The 21,439-nt window shown below is 34.0% G+C and overlaps 1 protein-coding gene and 1 long non-coding RNA gene across 2 annotated transcripts; both read left to right on the top strand.

The window, feature by feature from the left end:
* Positions 1-9,056: 9,056 nt before the first annotated feature.
* Positions 9,057-20,547, top strand: LOC143580756 (putative acetyltransferase At3g50280). Its single transcript, XM_077063701.1, has 4 exons — positions 9,057-9,515; positions 14,815-15,271; positions 16,895-17,302; positions 20,516-20,547. The coding sequence occupies exons 1-4, from the start codon at positions 9,057-9,059 to the stop codon at positions 20,545-20,547; spliced, it is 1,356 nt and encodes a 451-aa protein (XP_076919816.1).
* On the top strand, positions 10,407-10,908 carry LOC143580757 (uncharacterized). The gene is made up of 3 exons (XR_013143715.1): positions 10,407-10,509; positions 10,593-10,730; positions 10,876-10,908. It is a non-coding gene; the product is annotated as an uncharacterized LOC143580757 (long non-coding RNA).
* Positions 20,548-21,439: the final 892 nt, after the last annotated feature.

The raw sequence follows: 21,439 nt of genomic DNA, 5'->3' as shown, positions 1-21,439 counted from the left end.
CCACCATGTCGTTATCGTCTTAACATTTGTACTGTTACTCAAACTACTTTCGATTCTAGATTATGACACACGATTGTACGCATTATGATTTCAATGCGAGGACTTGGATAATTATATTCACGACCATAATTACTTTTATCGTCGAATAGTCTGCATGGGTTACAAAACACTAAAAGACATAATTTTGAGAGAAAGCAAAAGTTTTGATAAATTTAAATATAAAACCAGAAGACCATTAATGTACAAAACATTTCTAAAAATGAACGTTCGAGTTGATTAAAAAAACAGTGAAACTTCTAAAACATCTTTTGTTGTGAAAGTAAAATCTTGAAAATTGAAAAAGAATGGATTTCTTGAAGCAGATATTGAAATGGATCGTGATGAACGAGAATAAGAAAATAAGATAGGAGTACGGTATCATAGGCAATTAACCTTGATAAATAAAATAAACTTTATTCATGAGATAAAATGCACAAAAGTTAAATAATCCAAATTGAAATTATCCAATACCACAAATAAGTAAGGAGTCGTTACAATGCATAAGTGGAAAAGACAAAATAACTTAAGATAGAAATAACGAAAGAAACAAAAGTCTTCAGAGTCTTTGAAAATCTTTAGTTACGGTTGACTTGATTCACTTGACTTAGAGCATTTGGAGGAGTTGGATCCATAAGAACTTGAGCAGTCGAGGTAGATTTATTTGGAATAGCTTGAATAGGTTGAGCTTGAACGAATTGCAAGAGTGGGGTTTGATTAGAGTAAGTTTGGTAAACTTGAGCTTGTGGGTACGAGATTTGATAGGTTTGGGTTAAGTAGGAATGATCTTGATTGACTAGAGGAGTTTGAAGAATGTAAGGTTGATAGGTTTGGACTTCATGAGCATGGGTAGTTTAGTAGGGTGCGGGTATAGCTTGAGCTCGTTGAGCATGGATGATTTGAGGACACACATTGCGAAGATGATTAGGGTCTCCACAATTGTAACAACCACGGGTAGTATAGGGTCTAGGAGCAAGCGGCACAGACTGTTGTGGAATGGCTTGCGCTCCAGGCGGCGTACGACAAACATTAGCAAGGTAGCCGTAACGATTGCATTGGGTGCAAAGACGGCATGGGGATTGAGCCGGGTGATGATGGTTGCAAGTGGAGCATAACAGGTTTGAACCGGTGTAAGGTTTCTTATTTGAGACAGTAGGATCAGGTTGTGCTTGATTGATAGCATAATTTTGGTGGTTGGGTTTATATTTCTTGTTGTGATGAGAAGAGAAGGGTTGTTATTGTGTGGAGTGGGTTTGGGTTCGGCCTTAACATTGGTTGAGGATTCGATTTTGGAATTTTCAGGGGTAAGTTTAGAGTCTTTCGAGAGAGGGTTCCATCCCTAACATGGTTATCTGAGAGAGCAACAGCAAGGGCAATAGCTTCATTGATCGAGAGAGGATCATGACTAACCACAACATCATGAAAAATTGTTGGTAAACCACGAATATACTTCTGAATACCATGAGTCACAGGTGTTACGAGGTGAGGTACTAGCAGGCTAAGCTCCTTGAAATGGTTGGAGTAGGTCGAGTTGTCACCACCAATTTGCTTGAGTTTCCAAAATTCAGTCTCAAGCCTTTGCAGTTCATGTTCAGGGCAAAATTCCTTCTTCATATCCTCTTTGAGTTCATCCCAAGGCATAGTCATAGCAACCTGGATTCCTTGGAGGGCTTTGAAAGTGTTCCACCAAGTGAGAGCCCGTTCGTCAAAGATGCTCGAGGCAAACTTAGTCCGTTTCTCATCCGGACATTCGCAATGGATGAACATGTTCTCCATTCTCTCGAACCAGCGGAGAAGTTTAGTGGCATTCTCTTCTCCAAGATACGGGGGTGGTTTAGCACTAGTGAAGTTCTTGAAGTGAAAATTATGTGGAACAGCCGAAGTAGCAGAACCGTTTGAGTTGAGACTATGAATATGAGTCACAATAGTAGGCATGGCAGCAGCAAACTCCTTGGTGATTCTAGCAGCCGGACGGCGATCATGAGAAGCAATGGAACGACATTGGTTACGACGATGATTTCTTAGAGAAGACATTCTGTGGGGACCAAAAACGAAATTTTATAAGATTGATGTAACACAAAGTGTACATCTTATTGAATCGAATTATCCTCATATTTATGCCGAACTCCATGCAAATTCATTGTTTTAGGTACTTATTTGAGTTATTTGTGAATTTGCAGGTCCGGGCGCCCGCCCGACAAAGAAAACATGAAAAGAGGGCGTTTCAGGGACAAAATACAGCAATCTGCCATACCTGCACGCCCATGCTAGCCCGTGCATGGAACCGTGCCACCCAGGAAATTCACCAGTGCAAGCCAGTGCAAGATCTAATGCCGAGAAAATTCAAAATGACCAGCCCGTGCAAGCCAGTGCCAGCCCGTGCCAGAACAGAGAAATCTGACTTTTTGGTCAGATTAAAGCAAGGGGTTGACTTTCCACAATTAGGCACGGCCATGCAAGCCCATGCACATGCCCGTGCCAGACGTCCAGAAAGCATAATACACCTCCATTATCTTCATTTCAAGTGTGGAGCCTTAGGGGAATTCTCTGAAATTGCTGGAAAATTATTGTGTGTGTGTTAGAGAGAATTCAAGGCTTCCATCTTTGTGTGATCATCCTTTCAAGTAGCAATCATCATTCATCTTAGTTTGCAATCTTTTGTTGTTGACAATGATTTGTAAGGTTACCTTGATTTTGATTGTTGTATCAAGCCTTATGGGCTAAATACTCTTGTTACTTAGATTATGTTGAAACTTTTACTTATGTGATATTTATCTATGCATGATTTTGGCAAGTTGGTGTTCTTCAAGTTTATAACATGTTCTTGAATAGAGTTTAATGGTTGAATGCTTGTTTTAATTCCTAGTCTTGTTAGTTTGATAGATGCTTAACCATAATATGTTGGAAAACTATGTGTTGAGCATTTGTTTATGAACTTAGTTTGTGTATGCATACTTTGTTTATATCACTAAGTTAGGAATGACCAGCGGAAATAAACTTGGTTATGAATTTTAACAAGTATGAAACCGATCACTTGATATTGGAAAATTGTATGGTGATAACTTGATTCTTTGAGTTGGTTGATGTTTGCTAGAGATTAAGGCCATAATCCGTAGTTTATATTTTGCTAATTAAAAGATTCATATGTTTAAATAGTGTTCTTGAATTTGTCTGTTTTACATGATTTTAGGTGGTTAGTTTGTTGTTTTCATGATAGCTTTCCTTTGATTACGAGATTAGGTAGTTTTGACAAACTTACTAATCTTTGGTTATTACTTGGAAAACACCCATCATGATGTTTGTTGTTAGTATTAGGTTGCCTTGATTGGAATTTGATTTGATGCTTGATATTTTATGTTTGCCATTATCATTGTCATATTGTCACTAAGTTTAAGTGGATGCATAGTCTAAGTAGCTTTGTTTGGATTGATTGTTAGTCATATTTAATTTGCTTTGTTATTGTTATATGTTAGTTTAGTAAATTGAAAATCCAATTAGATTGCTTGTCGGTTAAATTAATTACAAAGATTTAGTATCAAAAGTTAGCCGTGTCCATGGATTGACACTCGGTTCTTACCGATACTTTGCTACAAACGATAGGTACACTTGCCTTTCGTGTGTGGTTTGGTTGGTGAAAACCATTTTTAAAACCCGATTTGTGTGAAACTTTTATTTAAATTTTATATATATTTTCGCACACGTCAAAGATGATGGGTAAGTTGTGTAAATTAGTTGATGTAAGATAATAGGAAAAATGATAAAATAAAATCGTGCTAGTGACTTGTCATAACTCAATGATAAGCCGAAATTTAGAACAATGTGAATAATTTTGAGATATGAATAAAGAAAGTTTATTTTAAAAGTGAAATTCAAAGTGAAATTTTTATTTGGTTGGGCTTTCCATGGTAGCTTGAGAATCCAAATTAAGTAACGAAACATAACCAATGTGTTGGGCCTTCCATGAGCTTTTCATGGCAATTTAAATGACCCAACTAAATAACGCAACATAAATTTTGTGAATTGGGCCTCCCATGAGCGTTCCGTGGAAATTTAAATGGCCTAATTAAATAACGCAACTTAAATTTTGTTAATTGGGTTTCCCATGAGCGTTCCATGACAATTTAAATGGCCCAATTAAATAACGCATCTTAAATTTATAAATTGGGCCTCTCATGAGCGTTCCATGGCATTTTAATAGCCCAATTAAAATAACGAGTTACAAAGTAATTGAGTTGGTCGGCCCATGAGCGTTACATGACATTTTAACTGACCCAACTAAATAATGAATTATCAAATCAATCGAGTTGGTAGGCCCATAAGTGGCACATGGCATTTTAACTAACCCAACTAAATAACGAATCAACGGATCCAAATATGGGCGGTTGAAGTATCTCGTGAACCACCACAGGTGACACATTCCAATCAAATATTAAATAAAAAACGGGTTGAGAATTGGATAGTTGGAGTGCTCATGGGTTTACATGGATTTTTCACCCAACTAAACATTTAAAAATAAATAATAATAAAATATTTGAATTTTTTTCCCGAATTTAGTCACGAACCACCGTGAATTCGGTTTTCATAAAAGGAATGTGATCGTTTAACCGGTCACGTTGACCACTTAAAGTTCCGGTCGTATGACATTTTTTCTGCTTTGGCCTATAAGTTCGAGTACTGTGGTCAGGTTATCCTCCAGGTAAGGAATAACATCTTACCTTGGGTTCTTGGAAACATTGTGCCAAGGCCCAACTCACGGTTCTCTCCCCCTTACAGTTATTACAGAACATGTCATACTCCTATGATTTAAGGTGCGTGAGTAAAAACAAAAACAAGTGAATTCTTAAGAAATTTCCCAATATAAAGGCGATCTACTAAATTTATTAAATAAAAGAATTTAAAAAAATATTTTGAAGGTGAGGCATAATCTTGGGATTTGTGTGTACACAATATAAAAATAATAAAATAAATAAATAATTTAAATAAGCTGTAAACCACAATAATAAGCACATAAGGCAATCAAGTAGGCACGTATAGGATTATAACCATATTTCTAGGACATTTCTAACGATCTATCTTAAAACCTTCGACACTGATACCAGTTTGTCACACCCCAACCTAAGACGAAAATGTCGGGGCCGTGAACCGTTGGTTCACAGCTCATAAGGTACTATCATACAACTTAAGTATGACAATATCTAATTATTTATTTGTTTCAAAATTTCAGTTAAGTACACAAAGTTTAACAAATTATAAAATAAAAATAGAACACAAATATATTTTTATTTTATTAACTAAGGTCTCTCTCTATGTTCTTCACCTTAGCTTCAATCTAACTAATAACCTTCATATGCTTAAAAAATAAACATAGGTTTGTCAACATTATGTTGACTAAATTAATCACTAGTTTTGACACTAATAATAATATATAATAAATGAGCAAACAAAATAATGTGAGTATAAACCAATCAAACCATGAGCAAATAACTGTGTTAGTTGACCATTGCATTGCGAATCGGGCGTTAGCTACCATGACTAGCATATACAAATGTAGGTGTCGGTTGATCATCGCCATGCGAATCGGGCTTTGGTACTAAGACGACGTTTGATTATACTTTAATGTGATTATGATGGATCTCTCTGAATGCGATAAATTAAACAGTTAAACAAATAGCAATTAGTATCTAATTGATAACACACAATATTTATGTTTGCGAGTTGTGTATATATATAATAAAATATGAGATAATATTCATACATCCCCAAAATCATTGAAAAACAGTAAAATTTGAGGGGAATATCTCTCACCTTATTAATTAGGGGAGCTTGCAAGATAATAAGAATAAAAAAATATTAAAACGAGTGGATCATCTTTTAACGTGTCATATGAGATAAACCGAACATACCTGAATCTTTGATACAATAAACTATAAACAAAACTGAGAAAATAGCCGCTGGAATAGATCCAGACGAATGTCTAGAACTCCGGTTATGAGATATTTGACAATTAAGTGAGCTGGTACTGACCAGAATCCGAACAGCGAGTCGGAAGTCGGGTTTTGGTTAGTAGCCTTAAAATCACGAGACAAAAATAAAAGTCTTTTGGACTGAAAGTCGGTTCCGACAAAAGAGATAGAAAACGATTAGTGAATGTTGTTGACCAATTTGCCCTTAAACGGGTCGGAGTCAAATTGACCCGTCAATTCCCCTCAATCTCATAAATTTATTGAGGGTTATTGACTAAGGAGTGATGAGAAATAACTTTACAGAAGACAACTTACCCGGAAAATGCTTAGACCGATGAGAAAGCGGAGTCAAAGGTTGAGAATACGTGAAAGTCAAACCTGTAGCTTGTTCATGAATAAGAAAATTGATTAAAACACCAATGGAGGAGGATGAATAGATGGAGGCAGAAGGAATGCAAAGAATTATGACGTTTTAGGTCAAATAACTTAATATATTTAATACAAAAACGTTTCCTTGTTCAAACGACTCGTTTTAGGTAATCGAATAAGCTTTAATGACGAAATAAGAGCAAGTAAATCAACCAAATCAATTTATATTGATGGAGTAAGGAATTCAAACTTATTTCATCTGTAATAAATGTGTCTTGGAGCATAATTCACGAGATTTGGTTCAAAAATGGTAATGTTTACGTATTTAAGCGAATCAAACAACAAAAACGGACAAATCTGCCACAAGGGTCTAGCCACGCCACCCGACCGGCCCTGCACTCCTTGGCGGTGCGGCGCAGCGTGGTCAAGGGGGTAGGGGATTTCCAATTTGGAAATTTTAGTCCTTGTGCTTCATAAAATGTCAATTTTTGGTATTTTTAAGAGTTTTAAACAAGAAATGGCAAGTTTAAATAACACAAGGGTATGAAATGAAAATGCATCAATGAATACTTATAAATGCAAGACTTTATTAATGATAACGATCCGAATTACGTTCGAGAGTTGATAAAACAAATACAAATACGATTACAAAAGATACGAGATGTTACAGATATAGCCGAAAACCCCACCACCGTCTTCAGCAGGTACGATTAGTTGACTAATTTTTTGGGCAAGATCTTTGTCGTACCAGAATATTAGAATCATGTAATTGACTCACTTCATTTTAAATATTGTTTTTGACAAATCTTCCGGCGAGTATGAGTTTCTGACATTCGGTTTGTATACCATGATCCAAACCAAGATCCAAAACGGATATCCAAATATGCTAAACTGACTGCGACCCCTGCCGTTGTCGGAATTGCAAAACAGAATTAATCCGAATGTATGTTGATTTTCGACGTTCATACCATAACTAATTTGCTTTTTTTAAATACAGGCATCCTTTACAAACTTCCCAACCGACTACATCTTGTTGATTTTAGGTTTCTTCTCTAGTGGTGACTTCGAATTAAGTTGTAGATGAATATCAAGATCTTATAAGACGGTTGTTTTTTTAAATAACTTAAGTTACTTCTCAAAATATATCAAGATCTTATAAGACAGTTGTTTTTTTAATTAACTTAAGTTACTTCTCAAATTAAGCTACCGATTTTAAGTTACTTCTCAAAATATGAAGAAAAAACAATGATTTAAATATGGTTTCCAAAAAAGTATGTTTTACATATGTCTCGGCAACTAGAATTCTTAATTACAAGTGTAAGAAAAATAGTATGATAGTTAGCTTAAAAAATAATTTGTTGGGTATCATATGTTGTTCGATGAGCTTAAAAAGGATCTATTAACATAAGTTTTAGAATAACATATGTTTCCTATTAAAACTATTTATTTAGATCATTATGTTGTTTGATGAGCTTAAAAAGGATATGTTAACATAAATTTTAAAATTTCATGTGTAACTGCTTTATTTAGATGATCAAGTTGGGTTTTTTTGTAGCTACGTGATTGTTGATGGACGAACCCACAATCTCCATAACATTTATAGTGAATAACGTATGTTTATTTTTCATAAACATCTCCAGACCCTACTTATGATAGCTTAGACTATTTGTGAAAAATATTAGATATGATTGATTGATTTGATATATATGTTTCATAAACATATGTATAACGAGTCTATAACGTATGTTTATTTCTTACAACCACATGTTACAGTGAGTGTATAACGCATGTTTACTTTTATTATTATTTTTTTTAAACTAGATAAGTCTTCTGGATAAAAGGAACTTAATAAAGATGAGATAGAAAGAACGAGAAACATCGAGCTAAGGTGGAAAACATTTTGGAAGAGGCTAGGAGGACATTTGTACCTGTAAAAATGTAACATATCTTAAATAAATAAGAAATACTTTTGTAATGTTTAGTGTAATTTTTATAATATAATAAATATTAATATTTTGTATGAATAGTACATGATGTGACATGACTTTGTGCGTCGCACTTACCCTGACACCGGTTACATGACTTCAGGTATTAGTTACGCAGATGACATTGTGTGACGCACTTATCCTGACACTTGTTACACGTCTAAAGTCATGTTGCGTACATACCATCACCACGTTGCACGAGTTAACATGGGTTATGCGTTCGATGTTACGGTCGCGCGACACCCTGTCGCATCACGCATGCACCTCCCTAGTAATAAATAACATTATACTATAATTAGAAAAATGTGACAAGAAGAGACAGAAATCCCGTCCATGATTGTCATATTGGATTTTTGTAAATTTTAAATTACATAATATATTAATGTTTACGTATAATTAATAATTAAGTACTCTATAAACGTCTTATTCCAAAAAAAGAAAAGAAAAAAGTAATCTATAAACGTAAATTATTTGATTTAATAATATGATAAATAAAAGAAATTTAAGAGATAATTAGAATAAATAATTTATGGACATGTGAAATAAATAAAATTACATCCAAACAATGGACTTTTGTCTAACATGCTTGCGAACATACAAGTGGATTCGCATTCTAACTAAAGGATGCCAAGTGGCTCCTTTATGCTTGAGTATTAAACACACCTCCATCTTCTAACGCTCATCGTCATTATCATCTTCTACAATGGAGTCTCCAAGAGTTGAAATGATCTCTAATTCCTTTGTCAAACCAAAATTTATATCAAAAGAAGCCAAGAAACCAGTTTACCTGTCGCCATGGGATCTTGCTATGATGTCTACACATTACATCCAAAAGGGTCTCCTTTACGCATTACCCAAAAATCAAGATTTCTCCATAACCGCCTTCTTGGACGACCTCAAAGACTCCCTTTCCGCCACCCTTACTCACTTCCACCCACTCGCAGCCCGTTTATCCACCGTCAAGCAACAAAATCCACCTTCTTTCTCCGTGTTTATCGACCCGAACAACAGCCCAGGAGCGCGGTTCATACATTCATCCGTTAACTTGACCGTGGCCGATATTCTTACTCCCACCGACGTCCCATTAGTTGTTCAGTCGTTTTTTGATCATCATAAGGCTATCAGTCACGAGGGGCACGAGCTGTCGCTGTTGTCGGTTCAGGTGACCGAGTTAATAGACGGAATATTTATCGGTTGTTCGATTAACCATATGTTGGCTGATGGAACTTCCTTCTGGCACAGTAATACGTATATGCATTACAGCGTTTTTATTTTTAATTTTTTTATTTTTTTTCGAGTGAAGGGGACCAAAATATAAGAATAATGGCAAAAACGGAAATTTGAAAATAGTTTTTTATATTTAATTAAAAATAATTATTTAGGAGTTTTTAACTTTTCTTCCTAAAGATGAGTTTTCTCTTGATCCTCTTCCTATATATATATATATATATATATAAGGGTTCAAATAAGATTAAAGAGTTTTATAAAAATAGGAAGAACTAATAGATTTTTGACATTTGGCATTAAAACCTATAGTAAAAGAATAATTCTAGGAAACTATGTCGGTTTTTGGTGATTTTAAATCTCAACCATTGATTAACATGATCCAATGGCTATGATTTATTCTTAATCTTAGGAAACTACTTCTTTTTACTATAACCCTCCTACATATATATATATATATATATGGGAGATTTCAAATGAGAACCATTTTGAGTTTTAAGAACTCAAAAGAACTCGGTAACAATTTTTTTTTAGAATTTTTTTTACACATGCGTATATATGTAGGTTACATACACGTAAAAAAATTACAGAATTTTTTACGTACCGAGTCGACTTTTTACATCTGTGTAGGGGACGTAAAAATTAGTATAACTACTTACATCTTTATTTTCTCTCATATTTTGACTTTTTTGCCAGATTTAATTTCAACCACATATTCCAATCCATTTAATTAAATGTGTGGCCTAGAATGGAGTTCTTAAGTTCTTAAAACTCAGCATGGTTCTCAAAAGATCCCTTCCCTGTATATATATATATATATTCTAACACAACTCATGTCTCATTATTACTGTCCAGAGCCTATTCGAGAACACGCGGTTAATATTTCTTACCGCGCCTCCTGTAAACGAGCCTCAGCTGCTGCAAGTTTTGGGGTGATATGATTATAACTCTACTATTTTTTTTTTAATTATTTTCTGTTTGTTGTAATTAGTTGACAAACACTTAAATATCTCAGGAGTGATGATCACACAAATGAATTGCGCCAAAAATACGCAGATGCTTTGGAAGAATTATGCCTTGATATGGGGATTAAGGTTATTAATCTTTGTAGCGTGTTTAAGCTGCATCCTGACTGGGAGGAAACCTTCTTTATGTTAGTATATATGCATCCTAACTCTATTTCATCATGTAAAACCTCAATGAGGGTTGACACAGCCCATTTCTATCTGTAACAAATAAATAACCGCCTTAATCGAATAAGAACATTCGTGGTCGACTAATTATGTTTGCGACAACAGAGATGGGATGCACTTCTCAGAACATGGGAGCCAGGTTGTGGCGAAAGAGATACTGCTAGTCCTGAAGCAGGCTGACTGGAAACCAAGTTTGTGGTGGCAAGATATGCCTTCAGAGTTTGCCTAGCATTCAATAATTTGAATACCGTCATCTATTCGTCGAGTTTCAGGTTGTTTGATTTCACCAATCGTGTCTGTGTGACGTTGTTTCTATGTATTCTATTGTAATTTCGAATAACCCATTGAATGGATTTGATATCCGGGTACGTTGTTCAGTTGCGTATGAGTTAACTGATAGTTGTTGGGCATTAATAAATGGGCTAACATGGCTGAATTGATGAGAAACTTTCGTACACTAACCATTTATTTATTTGCACTATTATTTTCATGTGTTCAATTAGCCAACAATAATAGATAAGTTGGGTAGTATACTAGTATCAGAATAATTCATACGAGAGGTTGGAGAGGGTTGCATGGGTATGAGTTATCTTTATCAGCTAAAGTCTATGTCCACTCAAATCTGTGTGATTTTTGTGAAATAAACAAAGAAAACATGGCCTACCAAAAATAATTTGAAATTGTATTTATTTTATTTCCCCGTTAATTGTAAACTAGTAGAAGAGCTCATGTGTTGTGACGGGGATTCGACCGGTAGAAGTTTTGGACTAAAATAATATATTTTAACAAACATCGGGGACGAAGTTTGCAACAAAAATGAAACTATATGGACGGAAATCGACTGACAAATTAATCGTTTTGATCGAAATAAACCTAAACCGACTGAATACAGAATAATACCAAACATCAATGCTTCTTGATCGACAATACACAATTACAAATTTACAATTAGTTTTTCTTAAAAGTATGAGAAAAACTATTATAAACACAATACTCCACATCTTGGGTATGACTCGAGAGCTGCACATCGTCATTGAAAGTTCTTCAATTTTGATGATGAATGCCATTAGGATTGATCTCTCTGTGATTTGGAAGGTTGGATATCGTCTTTAAGGCTCTGGAAACTGCTCTGGAACATGATAATCTGTTGAGTCATCCAAAATGTTATAAATCATCAAACCCTAAGTCAACCGATTTTCAAACCCCTCACGTATCGCGATGGACCAAAAAGTCAACATTTATAAAAATAGTCCATCGCGTATCGCGATGGACATGTCTTCAACCCCGTCGCGTAGCGGGACAGGTCTTCTCACTAGCTAACTTCATTTTGCATGATGGCTATCCCGGGTCTTCATTCGATGCTCGTACATGTCCAAATTAATTGCATTAATCACCTGTGACCTGTAATACAATAAACCCGTATGAAGTATCGAAGGGCGTGCAATAAACAAGTAAAACTAAATAATTATTATGCTAAAATATACATAATACCCAACCATTAATAGCCAACGTGAGTACGTGTGTAACCGGATAGCGATAGGCACGTAGACTGAAATTGGATATGTAACTCGTTCAAAGCTAGTATGCAAGCAACCGACGATTGAACATACATAACCAACACCAAAATATAGATAAAAATCCATTATATTGTAAAAATAATCATGTGTGCTGTGTGGTGTGGTGTGGTGTGGTGTGGTGTGGTGTGGTGTGGTTATCTAATACAAATTCAAGTTTATCCACATATTTGTTCCCTTAAATTGTATTGGTTGTATTATATCATCTAATATGTCTTTTTCAATTACTGGATTCAAGTTTAAATTCTTAGGTTATGTTGCTTTAATAGTTTTTCGGGTATCCCCTTTTTAGTTCGTTAGGGCTTTGTTATGGTATTTGTCTGTCTTGTTTTTATTTCTTTTTTTTTTCTCTTTATAAAATTTGTCATATAAAAAATCTATTATTATAATAAACAAAAATAATGATTAAACCACATACCTCTTAATTGACCTAATATTTTGACAAGTGACACCCCTATCTTTTCATCTTTAGTTCTTAATTATTTTATTAAAATAAATCATTTAAAACCTTCCATTACTTATTTCTTTATCACATCAAAGCACCAAAAACTCTTAACATATTTTTTTCCATAATATTTAATTTTAACAAAAAATGTTTATTAATGATATCCTTTTACAATATTTGTTTTAAAATTTTAATATAACATTCCATGTTTCTTACAATTTAATGACTTATACAAAATAATAGTCTTAATAATTTTAAATAAAAAAGTGAATGCTTTAGATTTTATACTTACCTTATTTTTAATTTAAACCACACTTAACACTTTAATTTTGAAAATCATTCATGATTTTTAAAATTTTTCACTTTCTGACTATAATTATAACTTCTATTATATTCCAAAAACAATAGTAGTAACAATAATAATAATAACATGCTCAAAAGCTTATGAATTAATTTTTATATAATCTTACTATCCTATGTTTTTTTATTAAATCGATCTATTTCTCATTAAAAAAACAAATGTTACTAACGGTAATTTTTATTGTTGGCCATGTGCTGTTACATGTTCATATTCATCAAATCTAGATAACTACCTTTAAGGTAAAATACATGTAAATATGTCCAAAATATCTAACGGTCGCTGCTATACAAACCTATAATGGTTTCATGTTGTTTGAGAGTTTTGTTACTTTGAAAAAAATGAAGCTGTTGTTTATATTTAAAACAATGTTTTTTATGTTTTAAAATACCTTTTCAGTTTTTGTGGACTAACATTGTTTTAAACTCTTAGTATTATATGTTTCGTTTATATATGTTTTTTTTAATGTTAAACTCAAATATTAATTTAAACTCAAATATTAATTTATATTGCTTTATAATATAATATAATATGTTTATTTAAACTTTGTGTATTGTTTATTTAATTATTTGTATGAGTTATATTAATCTTTTTTTTAAACACTATTTTTCTTAAAAATATAAATCCCTATATCGAATTAATATTAGCACTAAATAATTTATGTTTTTATTAACAATCATGTGTTATTAGTAAGAAAAGTTAACTAAATAAATTTTAAGCACTATATACAAGGAAAGTTTTTAGATATTTATGTCGCACTTTATAGATTAAAATTAAAGATTGAGTTAACTTCCTAATATCAATGAATAGGGTAACTACAAATGTTGTATATGAAAACAATTTTAGAGATTAATGAAAATTTATCATCTAATTTTCTTTTTCTTATTTTATTTTATGAAAATTTTATTGTATTTAGTGTTGTAATACATATTCTGATATTCATATTCATTCGTCTAATATCAAATTAGTATAAGTATTTCATATTGTTTTGATCTTTTGTTAATGTAGTTTACCTAACCTGTGTATATACGGGTATTTAATATAGTAAATAAATAAAATTACATCCAAACAATGGACTTTTGTCTAACATGCTTGCGAACATACAAGTGGATTCGCATTCTAACTAAAGATGCCAAGTGGCTCCTTTATGCTTGAGTATTAAACACACCTCCATCTTCTAACGCTCATCGTCATTATCATCTTCTACAATGAAGTATCCAGATGTTGAAATCGTCTCTGACTTCTTAATCAAACCAAAATTTGTATCTGAAGAAGCCAAGAAACCAGTTTACCTGTCGCCATGGGATCTTGCTATGATGTCTACACATTACATCCAAAAGGGTCTCCTTTACGCATTACCCAAAAATCAAGATTTCTCCATAACCGCCTTCTTGGACGACCTCAAAGACTCCCTTTCCGCCACCCTTACTCACTTCCACCCACTCGCAGCCCGTTTATCCACCGTCAAGCAACAAAATCCACCTTCTTTCTCCGTGTTTATCGACCCGAACAACAGCCCAGGAGCGCGGTTCATACATTGATCCGTTAGCTTGACAATTGCCGATATTCTTACTCCCACTGATGTCCCATTAGTTGTTCAGTCGTTTTTTGATCATCATAAAGCGATCAGTCACGACGGGCACAAGCTCTCGTTGTTGTCGGTTCAGGTGACGGAGCTTGTTGATGGAATCTTTATTGGTTGTTCGGTTAACCATATGGTGGCTGATGGATCGTCTTTTTGGCATTTCTTTAACTCGTGGTCGGAAGTGTTCCGGTCCAATACCATTTCACGTCCTCCGGTGATTAAAAGATGGGTACCGCCAGGATCCGACCCAATCATTACACTCCCCTTTACCCGTGAGGATCAGTTCATTGAGAGACCGAGTCCTTCATGCTTACGGGTACGAAACTTCCATTTCTCGTCAGATTCTCTTGTGAAACTGAAAGCAAAAGCGAATTCGGAATGCAACACCACAAAGATTTCCACGTTACAGTCGCTCACGGCCCTTGTGTGGAGATGCATGACGCGTGCCCGGCGCTTACTGCCGGATCAAGAAACCAGTTGCAGAATGGCTGCGGACAACCGGAAGAGGCTGTCCCCGCCTTTACCCGAAACTTACTTCGGTAATGCTACTTCAAAGAACGAACACGTTTACCGAGCTAAATGATTATAAGTTTAATATAACGTATGGTATAATTCTTTTAAACATATTAACAAGCAAGACAAAAACATAAAATAAATCTATTTCAATTTTTCACCTTTACAAATACACATAATCATAGAGATTGTCCTTTATATTTGTACAAAATTTCACTTGTTAGTCTTTATCTTCAAAATAGGTCTGCTTTATCCTTCACGTTTACAAATCCAACAACGTTTGTTCTTTGACCCTAACTCAGTTAGTTCTTCTCGTTAAACCAGATCATGTGCCTTGAGGGCAAATTGATAATTTTACTTATTTAATTAAAAAAAACATTTTGATATTAAAAAAAACTAAATAACTAAAATTAAAGCACATTCCGTGTCTCTCTTTATCTCAATTTTCATCTTCCAATCGAGATATCACCACAACCTCATGTGAAACCTTTTTCCGACCAACCACTGCAACACTTCACCTGATTTCGCAGATCCAATCCATTGTTTGTTACACTACCAAAACATCCAATCCATCGGAATTGTGAACTTAGGGGGAAAACGTCAATATGAATAAAAAGGTTCCGATTGCTTCTTGTTTGGCCGAAAGCCTGCAACTCGAAGACTACTAAAACATCCAACCCATAGTAGACTACCAAAACATTTAACCCATCAAACTTAGTGTTTATTAAAACAATAGATCTATGGTTTCGATTGTTTCTTGTTTGGCCCGAAAACCTGCAACTCGTCGGTGCTACAGGTGGGGGTTTCAACGGTGAACCGTTTTTGGCCATAAAAACGGTTTCCGGGGCGAAGAAGACTTGCACCGTGAGTGCAAAAACACACTGCTAACGTCGAATTTTGGTGGTTTTTTCCTCGCTTTGTAAAACATCACCCTACACCACAACTGCATCCACCGTAAGCAACTACCGCCACCATTGTCAAATCTGTAAACTCGATTTATGAGCCCATCGTCAGATCTGTTTGGGGTTGGGGATCCGGCGAGGTTAAGCTTCTGATGAAAGGGAAGGGGGCGGTGATGGCGGCGGCTTGCAGAGAAGGGAGAGGGAGGAGGTGGTGGTTTCATGATGATGGCCGATAAACAATTTAGTCGAAGAAGACGGTGGTGCTCGCTGGAGATGAGTTCAGTGGCAATGGAGGAATAAGGGGAGACAGGAGGTGGGTCGGGTTAAATTATAATGAGAGAAATAAATATAATACTTATAAATATTTTAATTAATTTGTTTCTAATTATTTTAAATTGTTTTTAAATAAATAGGTAAAATAATCAATTTACCCTCATGTGTCATGCACATGCCATGATTTAACGAAGAAAACTAACTGGGTTAATGTTAAAAGACAAACGTTACATCATTTTGAAACATAAAGTACAAAACAAGTCAATTTTAAAGATAAAAGACAAAGAGTGAAATCGGATACAAACATAAAGGATAATCTCTGTAATGCCTTTTTACAAATATTGACAAAGAATAAGTTTTACCTTAAACGTAGTTAACGCACAAACATAATATTTTATCACTTTGTAATCTTGCATGGTTTGGGTTTCTCTTGTTATGTCTGTAATATAAACATTATAATATGATGTGAATTAGGTACTTCCCTTCATTCGGTGAAAGCAACAGCAACAACAGGACAATTGCTGGATCAAAGTGTTGGGTGGGCTGCATGGCGGTTGCACCAAGCGGTGGTGAACCATGATGATAAAGTGATTAGAGAATTTGTGAATTCTTGGCTAAAAAGACCATTTGTTTATACAATGTCACGATATTTTGATGCCAGTTGTGTACATATAGGGGGCTCTCCGAGATTTGATATGTATGGAAACAAATTCAGGCTGGGTAAAGGGTTGGCGGTTCTGAGTGGGTATGCTAACAAGTTTGATGGGAAGGTGACGGTGTATCCTGGACGAGAGGGTGGAGGCAGCATAGATTTGGAAATCTGCATGTTGTCGAAAAATATGGAGGCTTTTGAATCTGATATGGAGTTTATGAGTGTTGTTACTTATTGATGGAGAAACTGCCATTAGAAATCATATCAAGTCATGCGATAAAAGGTTTAATTTCACTTTCTAAACTTATAATATTTGAACGAATATATATTATAAGTTGGTAAACGTACCCATTAAATTTCATGTAAGTTGTTAAACCAATACAATTCAAACTTTTATTTCCTATTTTATTTTTTGATCATTTCATTGTCTACTACTATTCTTAATATTAATATTATTATATAAATAATTTTATTGGTACACGTTTCAAATGCATCGTCTACATGGAGTATCAAGAATTCTTACTCTAAATTGATTATAACTTTTGTACAACATTATATTATTTTTTTCACTTTGTTTCTTCAAGCTTATGTTATAATTGCGTATGTTTTGCTTCAAATACGGGCATTTTTTTTTATTTCAAAAGACCATTTTCAATCTTTTCTTGTGTAGCTTGTGTATCTTTTTTCTTTATAAGTTGTCTATGAAGTTGAGCACTTATTTCTTCTTGAGTTTTATTATTTACTCTTCGATTTGTCATACAAACAATCTTGCTTATATAAAAGAATAGAATAAAATATTCTTACAGAACTTTATTTCCTTCTTCTGATGATGAAGTGCTTATCAGAGAAAACTTGTTAGACTTTATATAAGTGCGGTTTCATTCTTTTGATGTGTTCAAATTTGTTATTTTAGTCTAAAATTTTAAGTTTTGTTTTTTCCGTTCACAGATTTCATTACAATTAAGTGCATCTCAGTAACACAATTAAATATTTCTATTAAATGAAAGGGTGTTTTGGTCTGTTTACATAAGTAATATATTTAATCAAAAGAAATATAATAAAACCCACACCCCTTCTTCCTGTGCAACTGAGAACTTATGATATGATCACGATTTGAACAATAACAGGATCTAGTTTATGATTATAGTAAATTATGAATGATTAGGGTACAGTGTGTGAAAGTGAAATCGGGCAGAGTAACGAGAAAAAGTTCAATAAAATAATAGGTCTATTAATTAACAATAAGATTACAAAATATATATCAGATCTGACTCATTCGCTAAACATGTTTAGCGAATGAGTCCCTTAGAGAATAGCCTCTAAAATCTAAATTCATACGCTAACACTCCCTAACGTATGAATGACCGAAACTAAGTTCCATTCGCTAGACAAATCCAAGCGAATGGACTTACAATGATTACAAATAAGTTCCTAGATTTGTACAAAATTGAAAAAGCAATAAACAAAGGCCAAGACGACAAATAATATATCACCAAACTCCCTCTCGTCTCGACCTTTGTTTGTCTTCATTTCTTGAATCGGGAGGTCTTCTAGTCAGCTCCGCAATGAATCCCAAAATCAAAACACATAGGAACAACCCGTTAGAATTGCACGCCCATCTGATCTGATTCTTGAATGAGACATGGATATCAGACTCAGATAGGTTGACCAGCCACATCGGATCAAGAACCCCTATAAATTTCACTTTATCACCATCACCTAGTATAATAACAGGTTCATCGGTTTTATCATCGTAGTACCACTGATTGATGTAACATTCTTTAATTTTTAAACCCGAAAACTGATCCGTTTTATTAGTCGATGTGATCCATTTAGTTATACATACAATCATATGTTACATATAGTCGTATGTAATAGCTTTTCCTAAAGTTATTTAAATATATTAACCGTTACTAATATATATATAAACAAAATTAATATCACTCATTATTTTTCTTTATTCAAATCTTACATAGATAACATTACTTATGCACAACTAAAATACATTTTTTTATTTAATTGTGTCATATTTTTTTTACTTACTTAGTTTTAACAGATGAAGGAAAATACATTCCAACTACATTAAAATTTTGGTCAAAAATTATTTATGATGATAATAAATTTGTTTGAATATAATTTTTGTATTACAACTTAATTTTTATGACCAATTACAAGCTTTCCATGGTATTCACGATCCATTAAGTATTTTGACCAATTTAATCTAATTGAAACACCTCTAGCTCAATTTACTTATAAATAGATCTTCATTCCTTCTAATTTTCTCACAACTCAATTTACAAAAGATTGTTGTTATTCTCTCATTTTGGTGATTTTCACCTACTTTGATTTATGAAGTCAAACCGTGAAGTTCAAGATTTCTTTTATTATCTAAGTTCTTCCTGTATGTCATGTTTGTAGTTTCTACTTGTCTGAGTCGTTTAGAACTTAATGTTATTATTAAAACTTATTTAACATTAGTGTTAGTTCATCAAAAACAAACCTGACTTGCTTATATAGTTATTCGGTTCGGTTTAGTTATTTTCTTTATCCAACATCTACAACTAATTCTTTTCATCTCACTCTCGGAAATGAACCACTCGCTTAAACTCGTTTTGGGACGTTTCGGATTTTTCTGGAAATGTATGCGACTTATTGATGTGACTAAGATATATTAGAACCCAACTTTTTATAAAACAGTTAAAAGGTAACCAACTTATAAAGTTTATGATGGAAAGTCTAAAAAGGCAATTATAGAGTGTGTGTATATATATATATATATATATATATATATATATATTCTTTTAAAGGTTTAAAACACTAAACCATGAACCGAATTCTTTGAAGTCTTCTATTTTTGTCTATTTTCTTGAATCCTATATTGAACCTAGAAATATTTTCTAGGACCACTCATCGAACCGAACTCGTCCTGTTCAGCTCGCTTAAACGCATAATTCGCTTTACTCGCTTACTTTAACATGTGAGTTTCTCACACACCATTTTTAACGCTTTTACATTTTTGGTGGTAGCATATATATCCTACAAACCCAAAGTATTTACTATTTCGTTTACAAACTACAATTCGTTACATGGACTTGCGCGGTGAACTTGATTACTTGCTCGAACTTACTTGCACGTGGTGTCTCAATAAGTATGATCATACGCCCCCCTTTGCACTCATGACCATTTTCTTATATGTGGAAAAGGGCCTCATTATCAGAGTACGTTGGTTGTTACCAACTGGAAAGGACCTTACTTGCTCGATTATCTGAGTACGTTGGTTGTTACCAACTGTAAAGGACCTTACTTGCGCGATTATTACACTTGTTCATGGAATTGTATGCTTTTTATGTATTTATATCAAACTGTGTGAACTCACCAACTATTTAGTTAGTTGACATTATTTTATATATATGCTACAGGTACCATTATTAGAGGATGATGCCACGAAGAAGACAATAAACTTAGGATATTTTAAATAAATGGATAAGTTGATTTGAATGTTTCTTTATATTAAATGTAATTTGTTCGCTTTGAACTTGTGTACTTGAAGTTTGAATAAATTAATGATAATATTGTCACTTAATAGTGTCAACTCTGTTTTGAACAATATGTACGTTTGACACTCGGGCGTTTCCGCTTAAGCCGGGGTGTTACAGATTGAAGTCCTTATGAAAGTTTTGTGGCATAACTTTCAAAGGAACTTTCTTCAGAGAGCGCGATGGTTTAACTTTAAGCACCAACTTCTTAATCCCAGTCCGCGGATCAATCTCATCGATTCTTTTTCACTTCGGTATCTGGGGTTGGAAAAACTTGAAACCACGACGAACTTCTTGAACCAAATGTTTGTAGAATCAATCAATCAGCTCGTTCTTTCCACAGTTCATAAACGGTCTCCTTGCTACTGTACGCACATCCCAATGTGGCATTGAGAGAATAACAGTGAAACTATCAAAATACTGAATTCCATTCTCCTACTTCACGATACATACTTTCATGTCGGACTCGTACATCCAAGATACTATATCTCCCTTCACTGTTTTGATACTTATGAACGTCTTTATTAGGTTTGCAGATACCTTGGCCTTTGACTGGATATAATTGCTTCTGAGTGTGTCTCATAGTCTCCAACCACTTTTTCAGTTTCTTTACATTGTATTCAAACAAACCATCCAAAGTTCTTCTTGGTTTTGGATTGGGTGCTTTCTCTCTTTTTTCTCTTTCTCAATATGTTCTTCGGCTATATTAAAACGTTCAGTTGTAAAGAAAGGAATCCCGTCATCATTTTTGTTCATCATATAGATATCGGGATATTCCTTAGCCGTATTATCCTTTATTTCCACAACATCAAAATGAGTATCCCTAGAAGG

This window comes from Bidens hawaiensis, unplaced genomic scaffold (assembly GCF_021521415.1).
Source record: "Bidens hawaiensis isolate Kalapana, Puna unplaced genomic scaffold, B.hawaiensis_p1.1 tig00030582_1, whole genome shotgun sequence".
Taxonomy (NCBI): Eukaryota; Viridiplantae; Streptophyta; class Magnoliopsida; order Asterales; family Asteraceae; genus Bidens; species Bidens hawaiensis.
Note: the sequence above shows the minus strand (reverse complement) of the source record. Positions and strands in the feature narration are given on the sequence as shown.

What these genes read in the sequence shown, in the direction of transcription:
- LOC143580756 (XM_077063701.1), top strand. Translation starts at nt 9,057, where the DNA reads ATGGAGTCTCCAAGAGTTGAAATGATCTCTAATTCCTTTGTCAAACCA. An exon ending in TGTCGCTGTTGTCGGTTCAG is followed by an intron (nt 9,516 to 14,814) that starts GTGACCGAGTTA and finishes TTGTCGGTTCAG; the next exon opens with GTGACGGAGCTTGTTGATGG. An exon ending in GGAGTTTATGAGTGTTGTTA is followed by an intron (nt 17,303 to 20,515) that starts CTTATTGATGGA and finishes GAGGATGATGCC; the next exon opens with ACGAAGAAGACAATAAACTT.